At 38.8% G+C, this 26,663-nt stretch overlaps 1 protein-coding gene across 5 annotated transcripts in view; it reads right to left on the reverse strand.

Moving 5' to 3' along the window:
• Nucleotides 1–26,663, reverse strand: part of SMG1 (SMG1 nonsense mediated mRNA decay associated PI3K related kinase) — a 98,127-nt gene that overhangs the window by 24,846 nt on the left and 46,618 nt on the right. For all 5 annotated transcript variants that reach the window (XM_032604113.1, XM_032604115.1, XM_032604112.1 and 2 more), the window contains 23 exons: nt 26,282–26,478; nt 25,952–26,113; nt 24,345–24,499; nt 22,493–22,635; nt 22,135–22,336; nt 19,186–19,295; nt 18,369–18,516; nt 17,824–17,983; nt 16,904–17,024; nt 13,205–13,453; nt 12,600–12,884; nt 11,282–11,426; nt 10,683–10,821; nt 9,538–9,768; nt 9,252–9,429; nt 8,431–8,592; nt 7,436–7,653; nt 6,980–7,134; nt 5,142–5,364; nt 2,428–2,674; nt 1,773–2,002; nt 633–881; nt 5–143 (listed from right to left, as the gene is read on the reverse strand). In XM_032604113.1, coding sequence (XP_032460004.1) covers nt 5–143; nt 633–881; nt 1,773–2,002; nt 2,428–2,674; nt 5,142–5,364; nt 6,980–7,134; nt 7,436–7,653; nt 8,431–8,592; nt 9,252–9,429; nt 9,538–9,768; nt 10,683–10,821; nt 11,282–11,426; nt 12,600–12,884; nt 13,205–13,453; nt 16,904–17,024; nt 17,824–17,983; nt 18,369–18,516; nt 19,186–19,295; nt 22,135–22,336; nt 22,493–22,635; nt 24,345–24,499; nt 25,952–26,113; nt 26,282–26,478 — 4,248 coding nt within the window. The remainder of the gene's footprint in view (nt 1–4; nt 144–632; nt 882–1,772; nt 2,003–2,427; nt 2,675–5,141; nt 5,365–6,979; nt 7,135–7,435; nt 7,654–8,430; nt 8,593–9,251; nt 9,430–9,537; nt 9,769–10,682; nt 10,822–11,281; nt 11,427–12,599; nt 12,885–13,204; nt 13,454–16,903; nt 17,025–17,823; nt 17,984–18,368; nt 18,517–19,185; nt 19,296–22,134; nt 22,337–22,492; nt 22,636–24,344; nt 24,500–25,951; nt 26,114–26,281; nt 26,479–26,663) is intronic.

Genomic DNA, 26,663 nt, shown 5'->3' on the forward strand with positions numbered 1-26,663 from the left:
TTACCTTTTTCAAAGCAAACATTGTAATCTATGTGAACAACCTCTCCAGTCGTCATATCTATGAGAACATTATCCAGATGTCTATCTCCAAGGCCAATTATGTATCCGACCATAGACATGACTGCAGTAGATCTGGCATAAGACTAAAGAAGAGGGGATGGGGGAGCAAGTTAAGCATCATTAGCAAATTTCCTTCCAACATGGACTTGATTCTCTAAAATTTACAAACCTCCATAATCCTACTCCCTTATTTCTAAATAAACAGCTAGCGCTCTGCAGGGACGCTGCATGTAGTCACAGAAACTCTGCACTGAGCAACAGCATACGACACGGGTTGGTCCAACTTAATCATTATCAGAATGCAGGATTTAAAAAAACAGAACTATTCTTCAGCCTCTCTAGTTTTTCCCTTTCTAAAGTTTTTATTCTCCTTTTCATTTCATCCATAATCCCCTCCATTCTGCCTTCACACAGTCATGGCTATGCCTCATAAAAATAAATGTAATATAAGATTCAAATGCAGGTCTCAAACTACCAAGTCTGGAGGGAGGCAGGAGGAGGGTGAACAAGACAAGACAGGAAGCAGGCAAAGAAACAATAATACTGATGATAGTCTAAAACAAAACACATACCTGTGTGACTCTCCACCATTCATCAGGGGTGGTGCAAGATGACCAAAGCTCTTTAGCAAGGAGATTTGGGGGCGTGGCCTCCATTAACTCTTCTAATACTGCCTTCATCACATGAAGAGGCCAATCCCGTCGGGACACATCCAGACTAAGTCCAACTGCTTTCAAAGCAGGACTAATTTTACTATAATAAAGTTCACTAGGACGGGGTACAATTCCAGGATTCTGAGGAGTTTGGTAGGAATCTTGGGCCTTAAAAAAAATTTTTTTTAAGGAAAGATCAACTTTGTTTAAATAAGGATAAAGATTACCTTGAATATAAAGCAGTATCTTAAAAACTGGTTTTTCAGCAGAACTCTCTACTTAGCCAGCTAAACCTCATCCATCAAATAGCCAAGTCGTCTGGACTATGCATCTTTCTTACAATCTACATATCATTTTCTTAATTTGGTATTACTACTTTATTGAAAACTCTGTCTACTGTTATATTTTCTTGAGGTTCAATTCAAGCTCAACATCTAAGTTACATTCTTCTTTGTAACATATAATTCTGTTTAAAATTTATCACTCATTTATCGCACATATTTCATTCTTCACCAATATGACTTAATCAATGTAAAATTAACAACAGATATTCAGAAACACCTTAGACAAAAATTTAAATAGCCCTTTTCTAATTCCACCTCCAATTCACCCCCTCAGTACCTGTTCTGTAGTCTCCTAGGCCTACCTAAAAAAATCTGAAGCCTTTCAAACTCTTGCTCCTTCCCATACCTACCCTACTTAGATTCATTTTATTTGTCTAGATGTTGGAACCTGAAGTTGTGACTTTAAAAATTTATCTTCTTATCTGTAGTACTTAGTACTACTCCTGTCATATACACTAAGCACTCATACTTAGCTAAAATGAATTCTAAAAAACTGTTCTAAATCGTAATAAATTTCACGGGTACAAAATAGGATGCCACAGTGATTAACTCCAAATTTAAAGTTGTGTCTATTCCTTCTTTAACTCTTATAAACTTGGAAAAAACCTCAAGGGCAGTAAGACTAGAAATATGTCACATATAACAGAGAACAGACTAATATATATACTTGTTTATTAACATTCAAATAAAAGCACATATTTTAATTTTAATCAACCTTTTGTGCTTGTAAGGCAGCTTCCCGTTGTTGCCATCGTTTGTAAAGACCAAATAAGGGTGTGGCTCCATCCACCCACTGGATTAGGCCTGATCGAGTTCCTAGTGGTGTTACAGAATAGTGTCGAGCATGGAAACGGGGTGTTTCCTGGCGATTGATTGTAGCAAACATAGTATTTACAATAGACAGAAATTGCATTATTCTCTCATCCAGATGTAAATCCTCCAATCCTATGGAAACAAAATTAAAGTAGCTAGAGTAGGTGACCAGATGGGGTGAAGTGCAATGGGATGGGACTGGAAACATACCACTTTTTTGTGTTCCTCTCAATTAGCAACAGCAGTCAAGAAGTGACAGCCAAAGAAGCACAATGAGAGCATCATACAACATTCTATTGTCACAAGGTATTAGATACTAGAATTATTAGCTGTACCTAAGTTGCCCTGCTTCTACAGTTCATAAGCAAGAAGAGAGGAAGCAATGGAAAATCATACTACACAGCCTCCAACTACTTCTATCAAAACACAGGATACTCCAGGCTATTCACAACATATATTCACCTAAAACAATCCTAACACACACACTCACACACACACACACACACTCACACACACAGTGTTAATAATCAGACTAATGTTCTTCTTTTAAATCTCACCTTTAAAAAGATAAGGATAGCTCTTCCCATCTGATCCGAGAAAGAGAAGTTTCTTTGGCTTGGTTTTGGTAGGTAAGATTGTGATGGTTCCACCCACACTGTGGATTGTGACAGTGTCTCTGGCTGAGACTTCTCCAGGAAGAGCAATTTCAGTGTTAGTCATGGCAGCCAGCCACGGGCTTATTTCTTCAAGACGCAAGATGTAACTTGCACGTTTCTGTGCTCTCTGTTGCAAACTCAGCATTATCTATATTTAAGATAGGAAAAGTTTACAATACCATTACAACACTTATTTTCTTCTACATTCAATCTGGCTTAAAGATAAATTTAAAACACAAACACCTCCTGTCTAGTTCTTACATTTAATTTGATGTTACATATTCGGGCCATCCTGGGAGGGGAAACATTGGTGTGCTGATATGCTCTAGGTGATTTCTACTTTGTTCAGACCTCTCCCACCTCCTCCGTACAAATACGCAATGAAATCATAGCAGATGGAAAGAAATCACTACTGTGATCACAAAATTCAAGGCTTATAGCAAATTCCCCACTGTTAAGCTATGTCCAATCAATGCCCAAACAAGTCACTTCAGTCCTTGCAGTAGAGCAAAAGATATAGCCAGCTATTGGCTGTCAGGTAGACACACCCTTAAGGAAGCCATCTGAAAATGTGGTAACAATTTAGAGCTCTGACTACTTTAAGTATGCAGAAAAACACACAATCTCTTATAACTCACAGGAGTGGATCATGTATAGCTGTATCTCTACTTGTAGCTAACTCAATAATCTACACCTGATTTAATGAACTCTGGGCTCTGCTTTCATGTGAAAATTTTTAAATCAATCTTTTGCAACATTTGTTCATAAAAGGAAAAAGACAACTGGAAACACCTCAAGTATCCACTGACAGGACAAAGGATAAACTGTGGTATTGTCCCATAATCTATCAATGTTCAGCTGTATACAAAATATGGATGACATTAAAAAAAAAAAACCTAATGCTGATCCATCAATTATGGAAGTGGTAAACACATGCATGTACATACAATATAATCTCATTTATATGAAATTCAAAAACAGGAGAAGCTAAACAATATACCATTTAGAAATGTATCAATAAAAACTGTTTAAGTAAGTAATGATTAATTCAAAATTCAGAGCAGTGGTTGTGGAAAGGGAGATATAATTATGGAGGGACATAGGACTTCTAAAAGTTTTCTCTATGACTTATTTCACACACACACACACACACACACACACGGGGATTTTTAAAAGTACTCCCCCTGGGAAGGGGGTGGGGGAAGGACTGGGATCAGCAGATACTAACTAGTATACATAGGATGGATGAACAACAAGGCCCTACTGTATAGCACCGGGAACTATATTCAATATCCTGGGATAAACCATAATGGAAAAGAATATGAAAAAGAATGTAAATCTATATATATAAAAGAGTCACTGTGCTGTACATCAGAAAGTAACGCCACATTATAAATCAACTATACTTCAATTTAAAAAAAGTATTCTCCTTGTCTCCTCCTCTGGATTTCTTGGTTGATTTACTGAGAAGAACACAAAGAAGCAAGAAACTACTGCTGGAACACAAGAAAACAAGTTTTGGCTAGGCCACATGTAACAAACTTCATCCTTCATGCTAGTGCTCTTATCTTGTGCTTCTAAGGCATTTCTCCTGAATTTAGCATTTCCTCTAGTTTCCTCTACTTTGCATTTACTAGTTAAAGTCAGGTGTATTTTTTGTCTCTACACTGTATCTTTTAATAGTTTTTCCATTACTAAAGTTAATGAAATCAGTTAAGAGCAATATAGGAAAGGGATAGGAAAAGAAGAGATAAGAAAAAAAGCTACAAGGTAGCTTAAATAGGCTCCCCTGGTGGCACAGTGGTTAAGAATCCTCCTGCCAATGCAGGGGACACGGGCTCGAGCCCTGGTCAGGGGAGATCCCACATGCTGCGGAGCAACTAAGCCCGTATGCCACAACTACTGAAGCCCACGTGCCTAGAGCCCGTGCTCTGCAACAAGAGAAGCCACTGCAATGAGTAGCCTGCGCACCGCAACGAAGACCCAACACAGTCAAAAATAAAATAAATAAATTTAAAATAAATAAATAAACAGGCTCCCCCAACTAGTGGTGCTGTTGCTGAAACATGTGAAAACCAAAGAACAAACAGAATTAAGGGGACCAAAACATAAAAGATAAGGATTCTCAAGTATTTAATTACACTAATCATCCCTCAAACAGGCTATGCAGAATTGCTGTCAAAGAATTCCTTATAAAAATTGATGTTGTTACATGTGAATATTTTGTCTGTTAGAAATACTGAATACCACTCCACCAAGAAAAACTACATAGGTCCAAGATTAAATTTCTTAATCTTTTATGAGAAGAATATAGCAGGCAGTCAGTATTTAGCTCAAGGCCACAGCTCCCTCCTTGTCTAATTTCTTACAGTATATTCTTCCCTGGTGTGAACCCTCAGTAGATTAAAGTTTGCCACCCTAGGCCCACTCACCCTCAAATTCTTAAAAATGAAGAAAACACCTTTCTCTATATTCTTTACAAGCGACTGACCACTGGCTGCCTTCCATGGGCTTAGAAAGTTCTCTTGTGTTCTAAGTAAAAGGAGTCCCCTTACTTAAATTTTTCATCTCAGGGAATTTCCTATTTCAGTAGCTTTCTTGAGATTTTTCTGTACCTCTTTAAATGGAATCCAGCTGCTTCCAGGCTTTGCAGGGTTTGATGGTGTCTTCAGTTTTTCTAGGGCATTTTCTATTGCATCACCGTAGTTATCCTGAAACCACTTTTCATGAGGTGTTTCTGCAGGGGCCGCCGTGATGCTCCTCACATGCTCCAAAGCAAACACAATGGGTTTCATCAAAGCCGTGTGCTTCTCCCGCATGATTGCAATTTTCTCTTCTCTGACCAGAAAGACGTAAAGAGTTCAATACAAACAAGGAACAATTTAATTGTCAAGTGTAAGTAAACAGTATCAAAGAACAGTCAAAATAAAGTAATAAAATATAAGCAAGGTAACTGACTAAAAACAGCATTGCAAAAAATCCAGCATATAAAAGAGGCGCCTTCTCTTTTCAACAAGTGGTGCTGGGAAAGCTGGATATCTTTTTGCAAAAGAATGAAGCTGAACTCTTACCTTTTACTATATGTCAAAAAGTAAGTCAAAATGGATCAAAGACCTTAACATAAAAGCTAAGGCTTTATTTAAAACTCTTAGAAGAAAACAAAAGAAAAAATTGATAAACTGGGCTACATCAAAACTAAAAAATCATGTGCATCAAAAGACATTCTTTTTTGACTTCCCTGGTGGCGCAGTGGTTAAGAATCCGCCTGCCAATGCAGGGCACACAGGTTCGATCCCTGGCCCAGGAAGATCCCACATGCCACAGAGCAACTAACCCCGTGTGCCACAACTACTGAGCCCACGCTCTGCAACAAGACAAGCCACCGTCATGAGAAGCCCGCGTACCGCAACGAAGAGTAGCCCCTGCTCTCTGCAACTAGAGAAAGCCCGCGTGCAGCAAAGACCCAAAACAGCCAGGAATAATTTTTTTTTAAAAAAGACATTTTTTTTCACTCAAGAGAGTGAAAAAGACAATGCATAAAACAGGGGTAAAATATTTGCAAATCATGCATATGATAAGGGATTAATATCCAAAATATTTAGAGCCCCTAAAACTCAACAACAATAAAACAACCCAGTTCAAAAATGGGCAAAGAATTCAAATAGACACTTCTCCAAAGGAGATATACAAATGCATAAGCACATGAAAATATGCTCAACATTATCAGTCATTAGAGAAATGCAAATCAAAGCCACAAGATACCATTTCACACACATTAGGTGTTACTATCAAAAAGACAGAAAACAACAAATGTTGGCAAGGGTATGGAGAAATTGGAACCCAGTTTACCAGTTCCTCTACAAGTTAAACATAGAATTACTATCTGACCCAGCAAATCCACTGGCTCACACACAGTTAAAAGCAGGGACTCAAACAGATATTTGTATGGTGATAGAAGCATTGTTTACAATAGCCAAAAGACAAGAGCAACTCAAGTGTCCATTGACAGATGAGTGCATAAATAAAACGTGGTATATCCATACGATGGAATGTTATTTAGCAATAAAAGGGAAGGAAATTCTGATACATGCTACAACATGGAATGAACCTTCAAAACATTATGATAAGTGAAATAAACCAGACACAAAAGGACAAATACTGTATGATACCAGTCACATGAGGTACTCAGAATAGTCAAATTCATAAAGACAGAAAGCAAAATAGTGGTAACCAGGGGCTGGGGATAGGGGAGAAGGGAAGTACTATTAAATGGGTACGGAGCTGTTTGGGATGATGGATAAGTTCTGGAACTGGACATCACACTGTGAATGTACTTACCGCAACTGAATTGTACACTTAAAATTAGTTAAAATGACAAACTTCATATGTATTTTACATTAAAAAAAAAAAAGAGACAGCTATGTTTTTGGAGTGTAAGTATATGAAAACATACTTGCGTAAGGTATTGTTGTTCTGGACTCTCTTCACCTCATCTTCCAGCTGCTGAATTCGTCTCAGGACATACATGTGTTGCTGTAACAGAACTCCCAACCAGAGCTCATCCCAGAGAACAGTGACCCTGCGCAGCTCAGCCACGAGCATCTGAACCTGCACACACGGCACATCCAAATATGCTCATCTACAAATCTACACACAGCACAGTTCTGCAAACACTGGATATTGCAAGTGAAATGTGTGCATCTTGTTCATTAACCAATTAGAGAACCTTGATCAGTGATTCTATCAGTAAAGATTTATAAAACCAATTTTGGTTAGTTTAAAAGCTTTACTCCTTGAATAATATTTCTGTAACAGTTTTATGGGTTTAGTTTTTAGGTGAGTTTTTTTGGGTGGGGGGGTGGTGACAATAAAAATTTATTTTAAAACATATGAGTTGGTTTTTTTGTACCTGTAACACCATAGTTGGGTTTGCAGAGGACAGTTTATCTACAATTTTGCTGTAGCAATCCTGCATCATGGCTTGGTCTTCATTCAATCCACTTTTAGGCTCATCCTTATTGCTATCTTGAGAAGCAGGAGGACTTCCTCCCTCACATTCAGAAACTAGCAATTCTTCTCCTTGAATATTGCCAAGTAAAGTTGGAATTGCAGAGGAAAATTTATTTCCTAAAGTGAAATGGGAGAATAAGGTATAATTTGGATACTTCTCCATGTGCATATGTTGAGTTAGGGAAAACATCAATAATGTATTTGATCCCAGAGCACTCATTTAACTAATTTTGCCTTCTGTGCACTAAGCTGACCAAAGATCATGGATATTTTGCCTTTTTACAAGTTCAGCTTCTATATTTATTAATATTATAAGCTAATAAAAGATAAATGGGGGGGCTTCCCTGGTGGCGCAGTGGTTGAGAGTCCGCCTGCTGATGCAGGGGACATGGGTTTGTGCCCCGGTCCGGGAAGATCCCACATGCCGCGGAGCAGCTGGGCCTGTGAGCCATGGCCGCTGAGCCTGCGCGTCCGGAGCCTGTGCCCCGCAACGGAGAGGCCACAACAGTGAGAGGCCCGCGTACCGAAAAAAAAAAAAGATAGGTGGGGGAAAATATAATAAATGAGTCTCAACAAATAAAGTGTTCCCCCAGCCAGAGTCCAGAACTTATTTTCCATCCTTGTCTGCCAGTTAATTCAGCTAGGTGAACCTGAGATTTCTCCAAGCCTTGGTGGGTTACTGTGAGACTGAAGATATCATGTAAAGCACACATCCTCCTGCCAGACATGGTAGTTACTCACTCAATAAATGGTGTTATTATTGTTACTATTATTATTATGGAAAAATTACAAACTCTATCAACTCTGGAACATAAAGCTCAAAAAAATTTACCTAACAAACGTTGTTTGCAAACTCATTTATACTTAAAGTAGCGGTATTTTAAAATTCCTTACCTGAAGCCTGTGATTCACTACTAAGCGATATGGTGCCCACTATTGCAGGATACAATATGAGATGTGGGGAATCTTGAGCCACACGGCAGAGAAGGTTACAAATACTTTGGCGCACATACACTTCAGGGTGGTTTAAGCGTGAGAAAAGTTGTGGAATAATTCCTTCAGGATAAGAAAGAAAAATACTTTAAAGTTATTAAAAACAGTCAACATGGCGGAGGCAAAAGGATAAAACTTGATATATGTCAGCATTAGTTCCAAGAACCTCAAATTTCTCCCTGTGATAGCAAAGAACCATACACAATAGTTCTTGATTTGCAAGTTTAGTTAGGGTACAGAGCTATAATCAAAATCCTAAGCAATTCAAAAATGTTATAGAGAAATATATTTTCGTGAGTGCCTGTAAAAGAAGGCAGAAACAATTTTTTCAAAGGGTATATGAAAGTTTTTGAAACTTATTCTTACCACTCTCTCCAAAATTCCTTTTGTATATAAAAAGCTTCCGCCTCTCAGCCTTCCATTTCTCTGAAAGGTGGGAGGGAAGTGGTATAACAAGCAGTCCAGAGTGTCCTATGAACTAATATAGCTATTTCATAACACACTCAAATAGTAAACATAGAGGAACTTTTTTTTTTTGGCCACACCACTTGGCATGTGTGATCTCAGTTCCCTGACCAGCAATTGAACCCATGTCCCTCTGCAGTGGAAGCGCGGAGTCTTAACCACTGGACCTCCAGGGAAGTCCAGGGAACTATTATTTTTCAACAGTCTTATTATCTTCTACCCAGAAATAATTTTTCCGGAAACATTTAGACTATCACCTCTCCATGGCGCAGTAGGTGTTGTTTCCAAGCCATGTTCCAGATACTGCCTAAGCTCTCCAGCATGCTTCACAAGCAATCTGAGTAATCGCAACGTGGCCATCACAATCACGTCGTCCGTGCTCTGCTCTGCTCTGTGACTTAAATGTAGCCGAGGGTCATCTTCATCTAAAGGAATCTAAGGATGAAAAACAAAGGAAAAAATAAGACAATTCAGAATACTGTTTCCATCTACGAGAAAAGAAATTTCAAATAAACTTTCCTAACAGAACACTGTGCTACCTACCTGACCAGCATTGAGTTTAAGGAAAGTAAAATATGCACTGCAAGATAGTTTGTACAGGCTGAAGATTCTATCTACAACTTTCCTCCACACTTTAATAACTCCTTCTGTTGCACTTTCATCAAGTTCTGAAAGCCATGGGCAGCTTGATATTAACTGACGCCAGATAACATCAACCATGTCATCTTCCTCATTATCTTCACTTTCTGTTATCTGAAGTGTTATATCTTCATCCTGAAGAAAAACAGGGCAAAAAAAGTTGCTATTTTTGGGCACAAATTAAAAAAGGGAGAAAGGTACGTGATTTTCCTAATATATGCAAGCATTTTCTCATTTATGAAAGACCAAAATACTCCACATTTAGTGTTATACATATTAAATCAATGTTACTATGCTTCTCTTTATGATATACTCACTAACGTAGCTAATGATGAAGGATATAAGCATTTAGCAAAGATCAAAGATTTTGATTTGGGGAATTTAAATGCTTCAGAGTTACAACATAATACTCTGCCTGCAGAGAATTACCTTACTCTGTCTACAGTACTGCACATGTACTTAAACACCAGCTTTGACAGACAGTGATATATGCTGAAGTCTAGAGCAGGAACTAAGTCAAAACAGTTTTATCTCAGCAAATAAAACGCAAACTTCTAAAGTCTACAACTAAATACTTAATAGTTATAACATTCTAGAATTCACAGAACTTTGAGAGGGGAGGGAGTAAATGCTACAGACCATCTAGTCAGCTGGTTTTCAGCTATGGCTGTATATTTAGAATCACCTAGTAAAACTTCAATAAACCCTCCCATCCCCAAGACATACACAAACGTTCCATCCAGAATATGTGGAGAAGGGCTTAGACACTGGCATATTTTAAAAGCTTCCAAGCCAGTATTAAGAATTTCTGATCAGAAGAGCAATTAAAAGAGAAATCTACATAAAACAAACTTTGCCTTTTTTAACAGGACCCTAAGGAAATGACTTGATTTCTCAAGAAATCATATTCTTCTTATTAGAAAAATACTTTAACTCACTTTCATCTCATCAAAGTTTCATTTGAAACAAAACATTTAATCAAGTATATGTGATTTAGAACAGTGAACTTGACACTATTTCCCCCAAAAACTGTATCATGTTTTCCTTGCCTGAATCCCCGCTGGCCGACAAACAGCCTGACCAAGAATACCATATATTCTCTCTTTTTCTTCTTCGGTTATAGTGTCTGGGAGCAGATTCTGAACTTCAGCTTTTTCTCTAGGCAGCAGACGAACACCTTCTCCCTGACTATAAAAATAAAACAAATCATCAGTATTTCAGCAACCTAAACTTTGCCATGTCAGCAGAGATTTTAAATCTCTAGTTTGTGGGCTTCCCTGGTGGCGCAGTGGTTAAGAATCCGCCTGCCAATGCAGCGGACATGGGTTCAATCCCTGGTCCAGGAAGATCCCACATGCCGCAGAGCAACTAAGCCCGTGTGCCACAACTACTGAGCCTGCACTCTAGAGCCCACGAGCCACAACTACTAAGCCCATGTGCCACAATTACTGAAGCCCACACCTAGAGCCCGTGCTCCACAACGAGAAGCCACTGCAATGAGAAGCCCGCTCACCGCAACCAGAGAAAGCCCACGTGCAGCAACGAAGACCCAATGCAGCCAAAAATAAATAAATAAATAAAATAAATTTATAAAAAAAATCTCTATTTTGCAATGCATTAAATAAATTACACATTTCAACATACATACCTAGCATTGTCAACCACCTTTCTGCCCCACCTGTAAGCCCAACTAGCCAACGCTGCCCAAGATTTGGCTACTTCAGGCGCCTGTACTGAAGATAGGTGATACAACTGTCCCAAAATGAAGTCAGGTTCTCCAACTCCAATATGTACTGCCGTAGTGGAGAAAAAAATAACAATGTCACATTCATAAATTTCTAATGGCATTCCCATTAACATTTTAGGATTTTACTATCTGCAAATAATAAGTTCTATAACGTTATATAGTACATAATTTGATAAAGCACATATTTGTATTATGCTTTTCTAAAAGGCTAATATGTTGAAATGAATCACTCAGCTTCCCAAGTAAGCTTAAATTATCACCCTGTAAAACACATCTATGTCTTTCATGATACTGAACTTTACGAACAGTTCAGGTGTCAGATGTGTTCTAGAATGTCTTGTATTTTGGATCTGACTGGCCATTTCCTCACAATTAGATTCAGCTTAAACATTCTGGCAAAAATGACAGATAGGTGATGAGTATACAATTTCATTCAATCAAAGATTCATGAGGTAAAAAAAAAAAAGATTCATGAGGTAAATATCTTTATTTCCAGTTTAGAAGTGAAGAAATCTCCTGCTATAGTGCCACTTGCCAATATGAAGATTTATAATGATCACAAGACATATCCCTTGTGAATAAAGATGCCTACAGTACATAGATTAGAATTACTTAGTAAGACCAATGTAAGTAACTACAATTCTAGGCTTCACAACAACAAAATGAATGACATGAACAAAATTCTCATGTTTCAGCAAAAAGGTTAGTTACCTCCCAATCTGTAAAACCTGGACAATGGTGCCTACCATAACAGGCACTCAAACACTGAATGAATTAACTATCCTATTTGTCGAGTACCCTTCTGTTACTAGCACTAGTGTCAGGATGTGAAACTTGAACCTTTCTGTAGTTTCTGTGCTCCACCAGTCAACGGGACCAGAGGCCACTATTCTGTAACTTTGTTGTTTCTCCTAGCATGAGGTAGAATTTTAGATATCACAGGCAGGACCTTACTGCCAGGAAAAACATCAAGGTCCATAAAAGCACCATGAACTGGGGAGGTGGGAAGTATGGCCTGGGAGGTGGAGTTCAGTGACTTCCACAGGGGCATCAGATGCTAAAGAAATGTGCTTTAGTCACTTCTGGGCAATATAATACACTAAATTTCCACAGAGACAGTTTTTGTGGCCAATTATAGCCTGCCTAACACTGTGAACTTTAAAATAGGGGGAAATAACTTCTAAAATTAATATTTTAAAGCTAATCAAACAAATCCTACCTGTAGATTCGCTCTCGATCCGAGGATACTCTTCTTCCATTGTATTAACAGATGGTAGTTCAATTAGAGTGAGTATGTTTTTAGATAAAGTAGAAAGACCTGTCAAGTTCTGCTGCTGCTGAGCTCTGTAAACCTGTTTCAGCTGCCCTGAAATTTCCTTCCATTCTGCCTGGATCCATTTAGCCAATGTCAGAATTGACTTGGCAACAGCATGTTCAGCCTTGGCAGACTTGCAGAAAGATATGGCGCAGGAACTCAACATCTCCATTGCGTGTGTTGACTGGCCTATAAAAAATCAAAACACCAGCCTTTAGAAGCAAACAAATGACATTCTTTCAGGATAAAGTAATATTTTAAATTCAGTGATAACCAATGATCTCTGGAAACATTTCCTACTTTAATAAACAATAACAAAATTACCTCTTTTAAAAGGACCACATTGCAGAGGTAAGTCAATTACACATAACTTACTCTTCAGGACCCAAATTTTCTGCAACAGTTGAAAAAAATCAACTTTCCTATTATTGCCTTACACCATACACAGTAACATTCACACACATGATTTTTATTATAGTCGTGTATTAATCATAGTTCATTTTACTAACCTGCTGTATATAGCAATTTGGTTTTTTCAATGTCAAGTTCAGGCCCCCATTTTTCATCCATTTGACCTTGAGTTGATAGTTTTTTAAAATGCTGGACCAAATCCTGTGCAGTGGTGGTCTTTCCCAGCTGAACCTCACTACACTGTGCCAGCAGTCTTGTTGCAAGTGACACATTCCCCCGTTTTCTAGCAAATTTTGCTGCTGTTAGACCTAATTCCATGAGATGGCTTCTAATTGGAATTGTTTGTTCTGGAGAGAAGAAAATGTTTTATTAGTCCTTGCCTGGTCTAATCCCAGATTGCAGAGAAACATGGCCAAAAAATTGCTTCCCCAACTATTCCCTTCCCCACTACCTCCCTAAATAAAGATAATTCGTTTTTCATCATCTTTAAATCCCTAACAGCTAGCATAGTGCCTGGCATACAATAAACAATAAATGTTTGTTAAAATAAATGTATACAACAGAGTAGACAAAAGTAAAAATCGTTCAGTATAAGAAATTTAACTTTTGGGCTTCCCTGGTGGCGCAATGGTTGAGAGTCTGCCTGCCGACGCAGGGGACACGGGTTCGTGCCCCGGTCCGGGAGGATCCCGCGTACCGTGGAGCAGCTGGGCCCGTGGGCCATGGCCGCTGAGCCTGCGCGTCCGGAGCCTGTGCTCCGCAACGGGAGAGGCCACAGCAGTGAAAGGCCCGCGCACCGCAAAAAAAAAAAAAGAAATTTAACTTTTTAGCTTCTGAATCGTTTTAGTATAAAGAGCCTAAGCCAAAGGGTGAGGAATGAGGGTAAGGCTAGACCATCCCCCCTTCTTGAGTAAGTACCCTCTGCCCTTCTACCATGCCATTCTCTCCTGGTTTACTCCTACCTTTCTTTGTGTGTGTGTGTGTGTGTGTGTGTGTGTGTGTGTGTGTGTGTGTGTGTGTGTGTGTGTGTGTGTGTGTGTGTGTTACGCAGGCCTCTCACTGTTGTGGCCTCTCCCGTTGCAGAGCACAGGCTCCGGACGCGCAGGCTCAGCAGCCATGGCTCACGGGCCCAGCTGCTCCGCGGCATGTGGGATCTTCCCGGACCGGGGCACAAACCCGTGTCCCCTGCATCGGCAGGCGGACTCTCAACCACTGCGCCACCAGGGAAGCCCTACTCCTACCTTTCTGAAGAATCTTTCTCAGTCTCCTTCTCATCTACTACCCATCCATTATAATTGGTGTTCCTCGGGGTCAGTCCTAGGCTCTGTACTCTACTCTGCATACTCTCCCTGGACAATATCATCTGCTCCTGTGGCTTCCATTACCATACAAATGCTGATGACTCTTGAATCTTTATCTCTAGCCCAGACCTGACATCTGAGTCCCACCTGCCTACCAGTCACCTATACTCAGGTATTTCAAAGGCGCTTTAACCTGTGTTACATGGAATCCGTTTTCCACCACCCTCCAAAGCTACTTCCTTCTCTGTTTTCTCTTTCTCAGGTAAAGGCACATGATCAACTTGGCTACCTAAGCAGGTGCCTGGCAGTCATCTTAGCCTTTACTTTCAATCCTCATATCACATCTGCTTTTTTCTGTCCCTACTGCTACTACCCTGGTTACCTTTAGCAGGGACTTCAGCCTAACTGGTCCCTCTGCCCCCAGCCTTAGCCTCTTCTAATTCATTCTCCAATCTGCAACTGAACTGATCTTACACAAAGGTAAATCTGAACACTTAACTTCCCTTTCAGGCCTTCCCAGTGTCCTTCCGATAAAGCCCCAACTCTGAAATTTGGCTTATGAGGCACTGATGCTTACACTGCATTCTAATCTCAATCTCATCCAGCTTCATCTCTTCCCATTCTCCCTTAGGCGAGAATTGAGAATTGAGTCATCGAAGAATATTTTACTACTGCTGCTGGACTTCACACATGATATTTTCTCTAACTAAACCAGTCTGCCTTCTTTCTCATCTCTACCCGCCCCTTGGTCTCAGCTTAAATGTTACTTCCTCCCCAAGTCCTTTCTGATTCCTAGGATTAAATCGGTGCCCTTGTGCTATTTTAAGCACCATGCATGTGCACTTCCATTTAGCACACCATATTGCTACTCCTTGCTTGATGACAATTTTCCCTGCTAGACTCCAGAATCTCTTTGGTCCTAGGAATGCAGAAAAAAGGCTTGTCTTGTTCACCATTACATCCCAACTTACAGCAAAGTACCTGGCACAAAGCACATATTTTGATAAACACTTGCTGAATAAAGAAAGAAAAGTAAGGAGGAGTGAGGTTCTGTCTCCAAATGTAACTACTGGGTTACTGCCTTTTTCTTCTCAGTTTTAAAACTTATTCAATATGGGAAGGATGGGAAAGGAGATGATATTTATATTCCTATTATATGCCATGCTCTGTGCTAGGGCTTTTATATACCTTGTCTCATTTCCTATAGTCCTTACAAGAATCTCATGAGTGGGGCAATCCCCATAACTGAAAAGCAAAGCGACTCAGAAGTTTAATGACTTGCCCTAAGGTCCCTCGATTTGCAAGTGTTGGGCTAAAGATCCAAACCCAGATCTATCTGGCACTGAGGGTCCAAGTGAGTCACAGTTGCCAGTAATCACCCTGCACTACAAGTCCATATCCCAGCATTGGCTTACTTAAAATTTAATACTCAAATTTATTCGGTAACCCTAGCGACCACATTTTTGACTAATTCTACAGAATTCTGGCAACTTTTCTGTATTAGAGCGAAAAGGAAATTGCTAATATCCCTTTAATATGACATTTCTTTCTTAAATATGAGACCTATGAATACTGATACAAATACTAATTCTCTAACTATTCAATTGAAGCATTTAAAACATTCACGGTACATTGTATCTGACAAAGAATTTGAATCCAGAATATTTAAGTCTTATGACTTCATTAAAAATGGCTAAGAGTTGAACACTTATAAGATATACAATGGCCACTATTCAAATGAAAAGATGCTCAATATCATTAATCATCAGGAAAATACAAATAAAACCACAATGAGATACTACTGTATTCACTCCAGTGACTAAAATTAAAGAACCACTATAGCAAGTATATAGATGTCAGAAGGAGTGTAAAATGTACAATCACTTTATAAGAAACTGCCGAACTATTTCAAAAGTTAAACCATATGACCCAACAATTCCAATCCTAGGCATTTACTTAAGAGAAAGGCAAATACATATCCACCCAAAGACCTGTACATGAATTTCACAGCAGCTTTAGACATAATAGCCCAAATTTGAAAACAATTCAAATATCCATCAAAGGATCAACAGATAAACAAATTGTGGTATATTCATACAATGTATATTCATACGATGTATATTCATACAATGGATACTACTCAACTACAGGAAGGATGGCGCAACTGACACATGGAACACAGGGAACCTTAAAAAATAAAATGCTGAGCAAGAGAAGCTCGACACAGAGCATACTGTACCATTTATAAAAAAAACTTTAGTAAAGATGAGTCTAATCTATAGTGATTGGAAGCAAATCAGCAGTTGCCCAAGACAGGACAGATGGGAGAAATGACTGGCAAGAAGCATAAGGAAACCTTTGGGGGTGAGATAAGTATGCTATATCTTGACTGAATTGGTGGCTACACAGGTGAAGAAATGTCAAAAATCATGAACTATACACTCAAAATGTGTAATTATATCTCAACAAAGCCATTTTTTAAAAAAAGCGAATTACCTTTTATTTTCTCCAACAAATGACTCTGGTACATGGTATATCTTAATGCCTGCATCCACGGCCTGACATCATGCTGTTTACATGAACGCAAAGCTTCACTGAAGAGTGGGATAAGACAGTCCTGCCAGAGAAAAACCAAAACTACTTAATGTAAACAGGCTCCTTATATGACCCCACAGGTCAGCTACTTCAGATCTACTCCAGATTTATCTATTAAACGCTCCCCTTTCTTCACTGTATCTTCTAATTATAAGAGAAAACAACATGCTAAAGAGAAAAACCTATGTTTTGCCAAAAGAAAAAACTTTTTTCAGAATATTAAGTCCAATTTATCATTGTACTTATCAATAAAGCAGTCACATTTTTATAAAAAAATAAACAGCTCATTTACTATAAAGCAGAAGCTAAGTTACAGAAAAACATAAAACTACTGCTTCATAAACAGATTCTCAAAGATTATTTCCTTTGGGAAAGGCCCATCTTCGGTTAAACTTTACCCTATTTGGAAGGAAGAGGCACAGTCTCTTCTTTTCAGTCAAATCTGAAATTTATATAATCTGGTATACATTTACGTAACCAACTCCTCTTCCAAAAAAAGGGAGGGAGGGAGGGAGGGAGGGAGGGAGGAAGGAAGGAAGGAAGGAAGGGGGGGAGGGGGGGGGAGGGAGGGAGGGAGGGAGAACAAACCCTAAGCAACCAGCCATCCTTGAGATTATACATCTTAGGTTCCATCTTCTTCACATACTTCTCCAATAAAAATTTGCCTGAAAATGGAATTTTAGATTTCTGGATTTACTTACTAGCTTGTCCAAAAAATGCTACAAATGCTATTTTTAAAATGTGAAAAACAGCCTTTGTTCCACACTAATGCCTATTAATGTTCAGAAGGATATCCTGGTTAAAAATACACATATACACACCTCTGTTGAAAGTCTGCTAGAAACTGTGTTCTCCAAAGCAGAAGAGCAATACAGCTGTAAGGTACTTAGAACTGGCAGAGACTGTGAAACCGTTAAAGTAGAAAGTCTCAGGGGCCCAATAGCTATGCGGCAGGTTTGCTTCAAGTACTTCACCACATTTCTGAAAGAAAATATTTACTGCTAATTAATAAATAAGATTTTCCAACTTGTAACCACTAAAGGGATATGGCAGTGTGATAAGATGCTACTATACTGGCATCCAAAGTGGGGGAAGAAAAAGGAACTGCCTGCTCTTAAGTAAAATGACACAAGCAAGTCAAGATATCAATATTAGCTTTTGGGGATATAAAACTTTTAATTTTACTTAGTTTCAACCTCTGTATATTAGCAAGTGACATTCACATATCATACGACTTCTACAACTAAAATGAAGCTATCATGACTAGCGCTGCAGTGATCTGGTAACTGTCTCACCCCCACCAATCTACACACATTTACCATATGGTACACATAATGCATATTTACCTCCTTAGGCTTACACTTACTCAGTTATAGACTGCCACTTCTGATCTTGTTCTATGTGGTTTAAAGCAGTTGCCAAACAAACAGAACTTCTCAACAACTGAACTTCAATGGACTTCTGAAGTTCCCTTGGATCTGGACTTAACATGTTAGGAAGCAGTTTTTTCATATCTACAGAAATTGAATAAGTTCCACTAAGTTAATTCGCTTTTAACAAGATACCTTGACAGTATTAAAAAAATCACCAATGAATACCTCCTTTCATGTTTAAGTTCATATTTAAGTTCAGGCAGTTTCATATTAAGTTCAGATACTATGATTAAGCATTTCTGGTAGCTATATAAAAATACTTCACATAAAATAATACCTCAGACCTCTCAAAATGAGTTCAAAGACTCAAAAATCAGTAAGTCAACCTACTACTTAAAAGGGGCAAACACTGAATTTAGCAAGTCAATGTTAACACACAAAATATTCATAATACTAACTTCAGTACTACATTTTACAAAATGCTCCAGTTGTGACAAAGAAATTAATTAATGAACCACATCAAGATGTCAAGCAAGAAAAATATTTAAACACAACTTGCACTTTTTCAAAGAAAATGGCTAGATAAATCTCCAAGTGTTACAGTAGCCTTTCTTAGTTTGCTTAATTTGAATTAAACTATTTTTCATCTGCTAAATCAAAGGTAAAGGGAACAGCCCTAATTTTTTGCTTCACACTCTGCCCCAAAAAATGTACAGAAAAACTTCCAGATTTTCCACTAAAATATACTAAGTCAAACATTTTAAACAACTTGTTCATTAAAATACTTAATTTTAAAATTATCTCAAATACCTATTTTTTCTTTTGATCCTCCAGCAAGTAGATTGATATTTTCTCCTGGTAACAATTCTAATTGCTCAGTACATTCAACAAACTCTCCAGATTCAAAACTGCTTAGTGATCTGTAATTAAAATATTGGTTAGCTTGTTTTACACTCTATCCAGCCTGTGGAACCATTCAAAAATACAGAACAAATTATAGAAAAAGAAAGCAGTTATACAGAATTCCTTTGATGAAAGTTCCTTCCACATAGGCCACCATTTTATTTTTACTTTGAAGATGTGACTACCATCTTAATTAGAGAGGCAAACTGGAAAGTCATAGCTACAGACATTCAGTTTAGCATACTCAACCCTCCATGTTTCCTTCCTCTTTTTGCAGTCTGTTATCCTTGGGGGCCCGACCAAAACACTAACAGTAGAGCTCTGCAGGGCAACTTCAACATCTAGTTCTCCCCAAGCTACCACTAAATTCCCTGCATGGCCTCACTGCTCACCTAAAGCGCAAGCCCCAGTAGGTCTCCTATTCTATTAATCTCAATCTGATATCCTACTCCTGCCTTCTTTCATTGCTGGCCTCCCTCCTCCTCTCCCTTTTCCACTGTTTCCTGGAAGCTGTTTCTCTTCTTTCAAAGAATTTTTCCTTCCCTTCTCCTCACCTTACCTGAAAATGGTACACCTCTGGAACTCCTTCCGATAGTCTGTAGCTTCAATGCCAGGATGAGGGCCTTACCCTCCTAGCAACCCACTGCTACTTCCAGATCTTGCATTCTGTTCCCATTCCTATTACAGCTGTTCTCCAACCAACAAGATGACTTACAGTTTCTCAATTTCCCTCTTTTCCATTAATCTCTCATCTCTTCCTGTCCCTCTCACTATGCCACCTCCCTTACATTTCCAGCACTGAATATAGCACTGGAAGTGTACATCACTTGACTGTACCTGCTTCTACCTTAATAAACCCCAAGCTTGGATCAATGCAACCATCAGCTTCTCAGGTGAGCCATAATCACTTGGCACTGATGAACTGTCTCGGTGTGGTGACCAACACACTTATCATTTCTGCCACCACAGAAACGGCAGGTCTGCTGTGTCCCCACTAGGCTCTACAATGCCCTTGCACTTTCAGCTAATGACTGACACCTCAGGAAAAAAACAAACACAGACTGTTTTCATTTTCTCTACCTTTACCCCCCAATCCACATGCACTCCCCAAACTGTATATATCCAACTTTAACTGCTTTCCTTGAGGCACAGGAAAGGTGGAGTCCAGTTAATCCTTCAATCACTCTTCTTTACCCTGCTTCTTCAACCTGTCTTCTTATGGCTCCTTCCCCAAGGCTTAAAAGAACATTTAATCTCTCCAATATTTATAATAAACACACAGTACTCTGTTCCAGCCACAGCGTTCCTTCCTTGACTTCATTACCCAATTAACCTAACTAAAACTTCATTTTCAAGTTTCTCCACCACTCCACAGTATTCCACCTGGCTGCTTCTCCTTCTCTCTCTACAAAGCTCTTCTTGCTCAAAGTCTATGAAGCTCCCTACAAGGATGATTATTCCTGTCTGGTTCTTCTGCATCTCTAACATTGCCTTCCTCAATGTCCTTGCGTTTTCCTCAGCGGCTTCTTCTCCCATCCCTTAACAAAGATGCTCAAAAGGCCCTCTTTTAACCATGGCCCTCTTTCTTTTTCACTCACTCTTCTCCAGAGCATTATCTGTGGTTTGGTGGTTTATGAAGGCTCTGGAGTATAAAGAGTGAAAAAGAAAGAGGGCCTGTAAGTATCACCTATATACTAATGATTTCCCAAATCTCTCTCAAGCTTAAGGTTTTCACCTTAGTTCCAAATCCAATTCTTAACTGCTTACTAAAACAATCTCATCTGCATATTTCACATACTTTAAACATACTTCATTGTTCTCTGTGTGTTCCTACTTCAATTAATAGCATCTGTTTTCCTCCCTCTACCTTTGCCCCACAGATCAATAGTCTACATGCATCCACGCTGGCCCTTTACCTCCAGTCTCCTGACAACCCAGCAGAGTGAGCCCAGTAAGTCAGATCATGATATGCCTCTCTTACTCAAATCCCACCTAAGATTTCCTACCTTATTGGGAGTCAAAGTCTTTTTCAGAGTTCCCACCTACTTCTCTACCCTTATCTCCTATTATTCACTCTGCTCCAACCACAGTGGCTTCCCAGGCATTTCCAGAACACTCCAAGCCTAGCATCCTTGCATCAGGTCTCTTTCAAGTCTGCTCAAATGACATCCTGATGGCATTCCCCAGCCTAGTCTGTGTGTCTCCTCCTCACTAGAAGGTTAGCTCCTCAAGGGTTAGAATTTGTGTCTGTCGTACACAGTGCTACACCCCAGTGGCTGGCACTCAGTACGTGCTCAATGCAGAAACTACCCATTAATTCATTTACTCACTACAAGCTGAGCTCCTTGATGGTGAGGACAGCTAATGACCCTTATCATCCCAGCGAAGTGTCTGGGACACAGCCTATACTCAAATTTCAAATTAAGAGATTAATAAATGCAGAGAGGAATAAGGGAAAAACAAAAAAGGGAGTTTAATTTACAAATGTCATAAACTCTGACCTCTTTATAATAAATCTTTTTGATATATTCACACCTAATTTAGAAACAAAGCCATCAAACGTTATCCTTTCTAAAGCAGTGACAAATTTCTCTTTATATTCATCATGATTTTAGAACAGGCTCTGAGAATCAATACCAAATGACTGTTTCAACATAGAAATCTGTCTTCCCATTGCATGAATACCCACCTCACCTCTAAAGTTGGTTTTTCATTGTAGTCATTTTTAGAATGGCAGTATTATTAGAACTATAACCATCTTGCCATAGTAAATATGGACAATTTTAATATTTTTCTGCCATAAAAGAAGACTTTAAATTTACTGAAAATTTGTTTAATGGGGTAAGAAATCCTTACTTTATGTAGTTGAAATCAGCTTTTAGGTTGAGAGAAGTACTGCTGGTACTCTTTTTCAAGTCATGGATAGCATTCTGCCATTCCTGTACAGCAGTCCAATCAGCAATTGAAATGTAGCACTCACATGCTTTATTTCCCAAATAATTTATAACCTCAGGAGAAGAGTCAGTTGGTTTGGACAGCACAGTTTTTCTGGATTCACCTGAGTGAACGTATTTCATAAAATAGAGAGAGAGAGAGAGAGAGACCCAAAGCGGTTATAAATATTTCAAAGAGCAGAGAAATCTAAAAATATACAGTAAGATCATGAGCACAAACTATTTGACTACAACTTTTTATTTAAACCCTGAATGCTCACCATTCAAAGAATGTTTGGGGCTGGTACTGTTACGCCCAGCATTAGCCAACGTGAGAACAGATTTGTCGAAGCTGGAGATGCAGCAATCAACACCTGTCATGGCACACAGGTGCTCCTGGTACTCCACAGAGGCCTTTTCAAACCTTCAACACAAGTTCAAACAGTCTTATTTTTTAATTATCCACATATTTCATTTCTAAAAAAACTGGAAAGAATGAGTTAATCAATTGAGCTGAGACAATGAGTTGATTATTCTGTGTGGGGTTGAGCAGGCACAAAATTAGATCTCTTCCTCACAAAAAATGAAAATGAGTTCAAAAATAGTTAAATGTTTAAGAGACAGTATAAAATAACTAACAGAATATATCAGTATTTAATCTCAATGTGTGCAAAGACTAAACAGAAAAACAAACACAAGAAAAAATATACATAAAGTTAACAGATCTAATGACATCATAATTTGAAACTTCTGGGCGTCCAAAAAAAAAAGGGACTTCCCTGGTGGCACAGTGGTTAAGAATCTGCCTGCCAATGCAGGGGACACAGGTTGGAGCCCTGGTCGGGGAAGATCCCACATGCCGTGGAGCAACTAAGCCTGTGCTCTAGAGCCCATGAGCCACAACTACTGAGCCTGCGTGCCACAACTACTGAAGCCTGCACACCTAGAGCCCGTGCTCCGCAACAAGAGAAGCCACTGCAATGAGAAGCCCGCGCACTGCAGTGAAGAGTAACCCCTGCTCACCGCAACAAGAAAAAGCCCCCACACAGCAACAAAGACCCAACACAGCCAAAAATAAAAATAAATAAATTTATTTTTTAAAAAACATGAACATTAAAAACAAATTACCAATCAAGAAGTTAGCATCAATAATCTTGGTGTATAATAAAATCTCACAGATCAATAATGAAAAAACCGAGAGGCCACAAAGACATAATCTATGTTTTTAAAAATCACAAATGGTCAATAACATATGGGGAAAGTTCTATTATTAATAAAGAAATGTAAATTAAACATTTTCACTAATATGGTGGCAGGGTTCTTGTTTCTCAGTAGCCCTCTGTATTCACAAACGTGCAGGGAAGAGGTGTTACTCTACTGTTAGAGATACAAATTGGAACCATCTTTTATGTAGGGTAAATTAGCAATAGTCTATATCATATGCCTTATGGTCTATAGCCTTTCTTCTAGTAAATCAACTTGTAGGAATGCATTCAAAGAAAACAATCACAAACAAGAGCAAAGAATTAAGTACCATGGTGCATTAAGATTAGTAAAAACATCACAAATAACCTTGCTGTCCAACAATAAGGAATGTTAAATTATGGTGCATTCCCAAAAAAAAAAGAAAATGTGTTGTTAAAAATCACATCGTAGAATATTTAACACGGCAAAATATTTTCTTAAATATTGCTGAGTAGAAAAAGCAAAATCATGAGACCAGCAGAAATACTGCTATTCTGTGAAGAGGATAAAAAACTATATATAAGAGAAAAAAGAACTAGAAAGAAGGCATATATGTACACCAAAACTAACAGTTGCCACTAAGAGATGGAATTATGAGCCATTCTTTTATTTTCCCTACATTTTCCAGATTTGGTAAAACTTACATAAGCATACATAGAGGCACTGAATGAGTTTACCTAGAGCAATGAGTTTGAACATTTAGTACACAGAGCTAATGAGCAAGAACTCTGGCCATAAAGGGCAATTTGTATCAGACTCTGACATGAAAGGTTATGAATTAAGAATCAACATTAAGCGTAATTAACATTTAATTACAATGTTAGTCAGTAATACAAAAAAATTTAACATAGAGAAATCCTATCACCCATTTCCTTCCTTCCAACTTACCTCCCTTCAGCCTGTTGGGCCACTGAATTAATCCAGAGAAGATTTTTTCCAACGACCGAAGATGACCAGGCAGCAATTCCCTGTATAGCTTCAGGACAATGAAGTTCACACAGTGCTTCTACCACCATCATGATAGTTACTTCCAATTCATTCCCCTGAGAGTGGCATTCAGAAAAATCAATCACAGACCTCAATACCTTCAAAATCCAAATCTCTACTAAATTTACAACTACCGATCACAATCTAAAGCCTGAAGTCAAATTTATTTAACAATTATTTTTACAACAATGAAACTGCATTATTGGAATTACCTAAAATGTTACATATAATGTAGATACAAAGGGGGGTGGTGGTGATGGACCTTAATAGCACATGCGTGTCAGTCTTTACAAAACAAACTTAAACATTTAAACTGTGGCATCTTTGGGAGTAACACGTGAAGTAAATATAAAACAAAAATTAAATAACCATGAATTAAAGAATGCTTAATTTTATGTCTTTGAATATTGCCTACTGACATTACCTTAACTAGTAAACATGTGCAATTTTTGGATTCCACTTATTTAGTGACCCTACTTACTAGCCAGCACATTTCCCTACATTATAACATTATTAGTACTATACTTTTACATCTATTATAAAATTATTACTTTCTTATACTTATACAATCATTATAAATTGTTATAAAAATTCTTTCTTCTATACACAAATTTCTTAGAATTACCTTTAAAGTTCTAACCCTTAAGCATAAGTAATGAATATTTTCATTCTAAGTAAAAAATATGAATAGGTGACCCTGGATGTTACTGCTTGTATAAAAATACTGGAACAAAAGCTTTAAAAATGAATAGAGCCGGGCTTCCCTGGTGGCGCAGTGGTTGGGAATCCGCCTGCCAATGCAGGGTACACGGGTTCAAGCCCTGGTCCGGGAGGATCCTGCATGCTGTGGAGCAGCTAAACCCATATGCCACAGCTGCTGAGCCTGCACTCTGGAGCCCACGAGCCACAACTACTGAAGCCCACATGCCTAGAGCCCATGCTCCGCAACAGGAGAGGCTACCAGAGCGAAGAGTGGCCCCCGCTCTCAGCAACTAGAGAGGACCCGCATACAGCAGCGAAGACCCAATGCAGCCAAAAATTAAATAAATGAATAAATATATTTTTTTAAAAGTTCATTAAAAAAAATGGGGGCTTCCCTGGTGGCACAGTGGTTGAGAATCGGCCTGCCAATGCAGGGCACACAGGTTCGAGCCCTGGTCTGGGAAGATCCCACATGCCACGGAGCAACTGGACCCATGAGCCACAACTACTGAGCCTGCCTATCTGGAGCATGTGCTCCGCAGCAAGAGAGGCCGCAACAGTTAGAGGCCCGCGCACTGCAATGAAGAGTGGCCCCTGCTCACTGCAACTAGAGAAAGGCCCTTGCACAGAAACGAAGATCCAACAGAGCCAAAAATAATTAATAAATAAATAAATAAATTTATATTTTAAAAAAATGAATAGAACCTTTAACTTCTTTTATCCATAGATTAGATCATAGCAAAGGAATTAAGCCCAAATTTTTCTAATTAACAGATTTAATTAACTCCACACACACACCACTTTACCTGAGATGAATTTGTCTTCATTTCTGTAAGCAAGTCGAAGCCATGTCTCACTGTCACAGCAGGCTGTCCTGCCAACAATCCAACCCTCATGATGGAGAGTCGGATCCGAGTCAGCCAGTCTTGACAAGTTTGGCGATTGGTATAGAAAAAAGTCCTAATGACCTTTAGACGAGAAAGAAGAGCTCAGGACTGGTTCAAATTACAGGCAGAGATGTCTCAAATACACATAAAGCATATACATAGGTCCACTGCGATTTCAGCTCTGCACACACACACTGCCAGGTTTGACCACGAAACTGACCAAGCAACATTCAGCCCACTGAAACCAACCTTGGGAGGTGATGTTAATGCATTGGCACATCCCTCATATGCATTATACATTAACTTCTCCAGGTTTTCCAGATACTGCAGAAGAAGCACAAGTCTAAGCTGGTTGCTGCTGTGGCCTTCATCATTGTCTGCAGTTGTCCACTGACTAACATCTTGATCGGGGTTTAATGTGTGAGCTGCAAGACTTCTAATGATACCTAAAACCAAAAACAGCATTCCAAATTTAAAAGGAATCTTCAAAGATTCTAGAAGTTCTTAGAGATAATTTCACAAATTCACATTTATCAAGTATCCTCTGTATATTCATCATTTAAAAACAAAAGTCCCAACAAGATCTTTTCATTTTTAGAGGAAAAAAACATCTTCTCCACACAAATCCCCT

Source organism: Phocoena sinus, chromosome 15 (genome assembly GCF_008692025.1).
Source record: "Phocoena sinus isolate mPhoSin1 chromosome 15, mPhoSin1.pri, whole genome shotgun sequence".
Lineage (NCBI taxonomy): Eukaryota > Metazoa > Chordata > Mammalia > Artiodactyla > Phocoenidae > Phocoena > Phocoena sinus.